This window comes from Mytilus californianus, unplaced genomic scaffold, assembly GCF_021869535.1.
Source record: "Mytilus californianus isolate M0D057914Y unplaced genomic scaffold, xbMytCali1.0.p SCAF_1, whole genome shotgun sequence".
Classification (NCBI taxonomy): Eukaryota; Metazoa; Mollusca; class Bivalvia; order Mytilida; family Mytilidae; genus Mytilus; species Mytilus californianus.
The window spans coordinates 135728842-135736572 of NW_026262581.1; the positions used below are offsets into that span (position 1 = coordinate 135728842).

General features: G+C 33.3%; 1 protein-coding gene across 1 annotated transcript in view; it reads right to left on the reverse strand.

Moving 5' to 3' along the window:
* The window catches only part of LOC127735713 (pyrethroid hydrolase Ces2e-like), a 38076-nt gene extending 30633 nt beyond the window's left edge, over positions 1-7443 (reverse strand). Inside the window, exon 1 of the mRNA XM_052245988.1 lies at positions 7107-7443. Coding sequence (XP_052101948.1) covers positions 7107-7358 — 252 coding nt within the window. The 5' untranslated portion in view covers positions 7359-7443. The remainder of the gene's footprint in view (positions 1-7106) is intronic.
* Between the last annotated feature and the right edge of the window lie 288 nt (positions 7444-7731).

A 7731-nucleotide genomic window follows, 5' to 3' on the forward strand; every position in this document is an offset into this window, starting at 1 on the left:
TGTTTTTATGGATGTATAAATACCGTGTTACATCCGGTCTGTGTATTTGTTAGATGTTTTTCAGCTTTGTTTCGATCGGATGAGTTAAGCCCTTTTCAACTGATTTGTATAGTCTGTTCTTATGTTGCACTGTTACACCATTGTCCCAGGTTAGGGGAGGGTTGATACCTTCAAACATGTTTAACCCCGCCACATTCTATATGTGCCTGTCCCACGCCTGTAGTTCAGTTGTTGTCGTTGGTTCCTGTCTGTTATATTTGTTTTTCATAAATTGTTTTGTTATAAATTAGGCCGTTAGTTTTCTCAATTGAATTGTTTCATATTTTTTATGCCGACTATACGGTATGGTTTTTTTTCATTGTTGAAGACCTTACGGATGCCTATAATTGCTTACATCCACTTCATTTGAACTTTGATGGATACTTGGCAATTTTAATCATACCACATCTCCTTACTTTTATACATAACATAAAAACAGAGAGCATGCAAATAAGATATATATAAGCAGCATATATTACAATGCACAGATACAGTACATGCATATTGTAATACATGCACAGCACTACTAAAATTGCTAAAATTGAAATTAAGGAAAAACTAAAATTGAAGCAAAACTAATTTAAATCAACTAAAAACACAACCAAAATGCAAAGGCAAAATGCAAAATTCAGCATAACTGACTTTTAACATTTATTTATTTACTGTCCATAAAATCTGCATTGATATATATTTGTAATCTACTCTTCTATACACATACACATCTAAAAATCTATAAAATTTCACGTATGTAAAGTTAGTTGGTATCATATCAAAATATACTGCTTGTTTAAGCAAAGAATCATTTTGGAATTAGTAATAGTTGGTGTTGTTTAACGATTTTTAAACTAATATTTTTTTATCATATATATAAAAAGCAGGAAGAAAATGATTTCCATTGAGACAGTTGTCTACTTAAGATCGTGTAAATGTCTACAGATGTCCATACGGCATAAAAGAATGAGCACTTGAAAACCCATACCATGTTGGACAAATAAGCGGCGAAGGATAACAAAATGTGAACCAATTCAAAACAGAAAGATCACGTCCAAGCGATGTTCTGTCTCCGAAAAATAGACAACAAGCGTTTATGTTAAATTGCATAATACTCATAATAATAATGAAAATAGTAATCGCCCAAAGTAGGAAATTGTTTGAAAAAAAGTATATTTACTAAAATACAATTATTTCCTTTAAATTGTCTATTTAGAGCTATCTATACATATTAAAATGTCGACTACAGAATATGAGTAAAAGGAGATATGGGATAATAACATAAACGGTACAAACTGTACTGCACTATATGCGCATTTCGTCAATGAATGTTCTTCAGTGATGATCGAGGTCAAACTATTTGAAAATTTAAAATCTAATGTAAACGATAAAAATCTGATCAAACCAAAAAGGACCTAATGTATAGCAAAAACCTGACAAAGAGTCAGAGCTTTGCATTGGGGAGAGAGATATATTCCTTAATTTAAATTGATTTCTAAATTTTAGAACAATAGATTTCAACATAAACATCAAAGAGACAGCAGCCCAACGACAAACAAAAAGACTTCTAAAGGGCCTGATTCAACAATAGACAAGTGTTAATCTGCCAGAGACTATAAAAAAGTTTAATTGAAAGTTTACAGGACATCTGGACGTTTTTAATGGAAAGTGTACAGGACATCTAGACGTTTTTAATTGAAAGTGTACATGACAGTGTACAGGAAATCTAGATGGTTTTAATGGAAAGTGTACAGGACATCTAGACGTTTTTAATTGAAAGTGTACAGGACATCTAGACGTTTTTAATTGAAAGTGTACATGACAGTGTACAGGAAATCTAGATGTTTTTAATTGAAAGTATACAGGAATTCTATACGTTTTTTATCTGAATGTAAGGAATTATACTTTGTTCAACATATATTATTTGCTTTTGAATCACGTGAAACACATTCTAAATCTCAACGATCAGCTCCCGATTTCAACATTGACAGAAAAAAAGGTAAAAAGTCTTTGATTTATGTCAATTATATTATCATAACAATGATAGCTATTTCTTTTTTTTCATAAACACAAGTCATTCTCTATTGATACTTGTGTAGTGTGGGACATTTTTGACAAGAGCTGATCTATAGGAGGGCTTTCTATTTCATATAATGTTAACTCGAGAAATAAATCAATGTAACATTTTAATTCTAGGTGACACATTTTAGAACATTTATCCAAATAAACCTCACCAAAATGACAGGTTCAAAACCTACACGTTTTCTGTACTCGGAAACGAAAAAATACAGTTACGATAAGTAATCAAGCGTTTTAAGATTGAATACCAATGATATTTGATAATTTATCATCATTTACCGCTGTGTTTACATTTGGAAATTCACGCTTCTACTTTACTTTTTGTTGATAAAGAAATTCTGATATTGGTGTTTAAAATTGATTCTATTAAGAACATTATAAAGATATAGCATGTCACCGGGGAGGTTTATTACATAAAACTCGAAATAAAAGACGTGTCTACATCAAATTATAATTTATTTTGTATGACAAGGCAGGTCACTGTAGGTCAAACAGGATCAAAGAGGCATTGCATGGCCTCGTCTGTTGTTGTCTTTTTCTTCATATATAATGTAAAGACATAAACTTTGTAAGTGGTTATAGGGCGCAAATTCCACACAAGGAAAACCGCCTTCAAAAACCCCAAAGAAGAAGAAGTGGTTATATTATGACGTAACGCCAAGGTTTGACTGGGGTATAAACATATGGTTATCACTGGACATCTCCCTCTCTCATAAGGCAATAACAACCTTGCTAATGTGGGCGTATGTTGGGTTGTTTGTAATGTTTGAATCTGCAGCCTCGTTTGGTCGGATTGTTGGCGTTTACTCCAATGCCTCGTGTAGGGTGTCGCGCTCTCTCCACATTTACCTTGAATATGCATTAAATACATGCCACTGTTCCTTTGAAATTCTATTTATCTGATTTCTCAAATGATTTTCGATTCAAATGCAGCCATCACATATCCTTTATCCTTTCTTTTCCCCATTACATTATATTTCTGAGAAAGAAATTTATCGCATAAAGAAACGATTTGCATACGATTGTTGAGTTACATTTGACTTAAGCACTTATTGGGTAAAATTTTTATTGTGCATCATTGAAAAAAACCCGCATCTTGATCTCTAGATGTCTTTATTATTGGTTACTGGGTTTCTTTAGAACAAAAGTTTTAAACAGCCCAAAACACAAAACTTTTAAAGAGTATAAAACCTATAAAAGGTATAAAAAATAACAACAAAAACTGTCTTAAGTCAACTCTACCTAGTTGGAAATTTCCGTCTAGAAAACGTTGGCTATATCATTTTTATCTCGACAAAGAAGGCTGTTCATTTGAAAACTAGTTCAGATTATATTTCTGTAGTCTCCACTTGAGTATGAAGTGTAACAATATGAAGCTATTCGCATCACGACCATACATTACTCCGTCTCGTATTACCCCTACGGTTTTCATTCTATAGTCTGCATTTTTAAATATTTAAAAGTTGTTTTATATCACGGTCCTGACATGTATTGCACAAATGTTTTTTTTTTCCCGCTATAGTCTCTAAATAAAAATGAGCACTTTCGTATAACGTTTTATACTGCTTTTGATATCATTCTATAACACTCAAGGATTGAAAGCGATACCTGGACTTCTCTAATTCTGCATTACATAGGGTGGTTCGTTTTCATTATGCAGTTTGTATAAATACTCAGCCACACACGGTCCAAATAGGACCGTTATCTGTGATTTAAATTGTGAATTGTGAAGTTCTCTTCAGGGTAACGAACACTCGCAACAACTCTTTTAAGAATCCTTCGATGTTCTATTGCTATAAAAATGTCTTCTCAATCCAGTACTAAAAATACCATCTTTTCAGAGGCAGTCAGAATTTCTTACCATTCATCCCTCTCGACCCACTTTGCCATTTGGATTTATTATTAAATTGTTCTCGTCCTTATTATGCATCACACCACATTTTTGGAAGGAACCACTTGTCAATTGGTTGTCGTATGCAAGAAAGAACCTGTAGTCCAGCGGTATTTGTCGATTATCTCAAGTCAGGAGCTTGTAGTCTAGTTGAAGTCGGACGTCCCAAGACACGGGTTTGTTGTCAAGTGGTTGTCTTTGTATGTCCCAAAACATGAGTCTGTAGTTAAGTGAAAATTGTAGTATGTCCACCGACAGGAATTTGCTGTCAATTATAGTCGTTGTATACCCCAAAGCATGATTTTGTAGTGGAGTGGTTGGCGTTGTAGGCCTCAATGCGTAGGGTTGTTGTGCACAATGCCCGTAGTATGGTCCACGATAGGAACGTTAAGTCCGCTGGTAGTCGTTGTATGTTTCAAGACAAGAGCCTGTAGTCATGTGGTACATGTACATTCAGCCTTTGAATGTCTGAGATCAGGAGCAGTACTCCAGTGACGATATTGTAATCTCAAGACAGAGGTGTCTAGTCCAATGATGGTCTTTGTTTGTCCCAAGGCAGGATTTTGTAGCCCAGTGTAGTTGTTGTTTTCCCAAACAAAGGATATTGTAGTCCAGTGGTAGCCGTTGTACCCAAGACAGGGTTTGTAGCACAGTGTGGTTGTTGTTTTCCCAAACAAAGGATATTGTAGTCCAGTGGTAGCCGTTGTACCCAAGACAGGGTTTGAAGCCCAGTGTAGTTGTTTTTTCCCAAACAAAGGATATTGTAGTCCAGTGGTAGCCGTTGTACCCAAGACAGGATTTGTAGCCCAGTGTAGTTGTTGTTTTCCCAAACAAAGGATATTGTAGTCCAGTGGTAGCCGTTGTACCCAAGAAAGGGTTTGTAACCCAGTGTAGTTGTTGTTTTCCCAAACAAAGGATATTTTAGTCCAGTGGTAGCCGTTGTACCCAAGACAGGGTTTGTAGCCCAGTGTGGTTGTTTTTACCCAAACAAAGGATATTGTAGTCTTGTGGTAGCCGTTGTACCCAAGGCAGGGTTTGTAGCCCAGTGTAGTTGTTGTTTTCACCCAAACAAAGGATATTGTAGTCCATTGGTAGCCGTTGTACCCAAGACAGGGTTTGTAGTGATGTGGTTGTCGGTGTCGCATGTCCAAACATCATTTGCTTGACCAAATTAATGCCTGATTATTTACCATTGACCCTTCTATTTTATCACCAGTCCAGTAGTCAGCAGTTCTGTGTTGACAATGATTAACATTGATGTGGTCATTACTATAAATTAACTGTTTACAAAACTTTTTTCGAAATACTAAGGATTTTCTACCCCAGGAATAGATAACCGTAGCTGTATTTGGCAAAACCTTTCGGAATTGTAGGTCCTCAATGCGCTTCAACTTCGTACTGTATTTGTTTGTTTCTTTATCTGTTATTACTGGTGAGTCTTTTGTAGAGGAAACGCGCGTCTTGCGTATATATTTTTTATCTTGGTACCTGATTAGTTTATTTATAATTCCTTCAAAAGATTATTATGTTTGTGTTATCCTTATTTGTTTTTTCTTTGAACAGATGAGTTTAAATCAATCTATATCAATTTGATAGCAGATAGTACATTTAAACGCAAATATTATAAAAACAAACTATTTTCCTTTCCTATTTACCCTATAGTTATTAGGTATGAAGCAACAAACAAGCCGTTTTATTTTTGATAAGGTCAGGATATAGAAAAATAGCTCTCATTACATACAAATCAGTGAAGTATACTGAAGGTAAAGTATTACCCACTAATTATCATAAGGTATTTTAACAGTGCAGTTTCTAAACATTAGATCTGAAGAGTGCAAAATATTAAACACTGAAAACCAAATCCAAATTTTACAGTAAAATGTTGGGATTTGAACAATACTTTTCATATAATTTTACAATATAAAAATAAGGAGATGAGGTATGATTACCAATGAGACAACTATCCACTAAAGTTCAAATAAAGTGGATGTAAGCAATTATAGACAACCGTACGGCCTTCAACAATGAGAAAAACCCATACCGTATAGTAATAGTTTATTACTGCTGTACTCAAACTTTCAAAGTACTGTTTGATTATTAAAATAATTATCATAACTTGTCCTAGTAATATTTAATATACGGCTTTCCAATGAATTTGTCGTCATTTACTTAGGCAAATCCTCAATATAAATGCAAGAGGCTGGTAATGTAACAAATATAGAAACTTCTACTATTAAAATAGCTCAGGTTTTTTTTTATTTCAGTTTAAAATGATAAATATATGATAGATGTTATTTTATTAAATTCAAAGCGCGTTAAATATGCCATTGGTAAAATTATTGGTCACGGAAAGTGATTTACTCCTCAAGCGTCAGTTTTCAGAAGAATTTAGAAGTTTTATAGAAAAATTGACTAAAAATGTGGATATTGTCTTAAAATAGTTCAGTGTAACTTTAGTTTAAGATGATAAATATATGATCGGTGTTCATTTATTAAATCCAAAGTGCGTCAAAATGAAATATACCCTTGATAAAATTATTGGTCATGGAAAGTGTTTTACTCCTCCAGCGTCAGTTTTCAGGAGAATTTAGAAATTGTTCAATATGTATAAATATTGATATATTACGTACAGTGTATAAAGAAATCCAAAATAACACAAACATTACAATTTATTTATTTGGTTTTACATGTATTGAACTGAATTTTCATATCATCTAAAATCGTTCCCAATGTCCTTACGCAGAAAATGAATTGTAATGGTAATATATTTAATAATAAAAGGCATTTTTATTTAAATTGAACATAAATAAGAGCAATTTAAGTTATGTTTGCTTCTTAGTCGACATGCATCTGAACATACACATTATTTTATATTCATAGATACTAAAAATATAATTGAAATCCTGAAGTTGAATACAAATCTTCGAATGTAGTTAATACGTAAATACATTTATATATGTCAATAGATAGATATCAAATATATTAGTTACTCGGATTTTTAATCACATTTCTTTTTTATGCATTACATGATTATGTAACATGGGAAGTTATGAATGTTCAATAAATAGTTTGAAAGTCATTACAGAAATAAACTAATTAAGCTTACCTCAAATCTTAATTTCCCAATAGGTGGTTGTGCGTATGGAATGCCTAAAAATTTCTCTATAAATTTCCCATGCTGAACATGTTCCAAAACACCTCTAACTTTACCGTTGTCCGTGTGTCTTATAACATGATTAACAGCAAAAGTATATTTATAGCATAACACAATAATTACACAATATAACTGTATATTTGTCATTTTGTAAAATGATGTAGAAAGAAAAGCTCGATCAGTAGGTATTATGAGAGATCGCATGGTTTCCACCTGACTTGCTCACTGGTACACCATTGTAATTGTGATGCGCAGTCAGAAGACTTATCTTTTATAGCAGTTCTCCGTGTACCCGTTCAATCAATCAATGACTACTGGGATAAGACGTTATATATTACTGTAAAATTATTCAGGAAAAATTGACCCGTGAATACCTCAGCGTCTATCAATCGAAAGCCTTAATTATGGGTGGTAAAAATGTAAACGATACCTGGTTAAAGATGAAAGGAACAGGTAGCTTAAAGAGTTACCTGTATTTAACAGGTAATAACTGGGTTCAAAAACACTTTGACAGGACACAAATCACATTCTTATAAAGGTCAACATGTTATGGCCAAACAGTTTGTCGAATTTACAT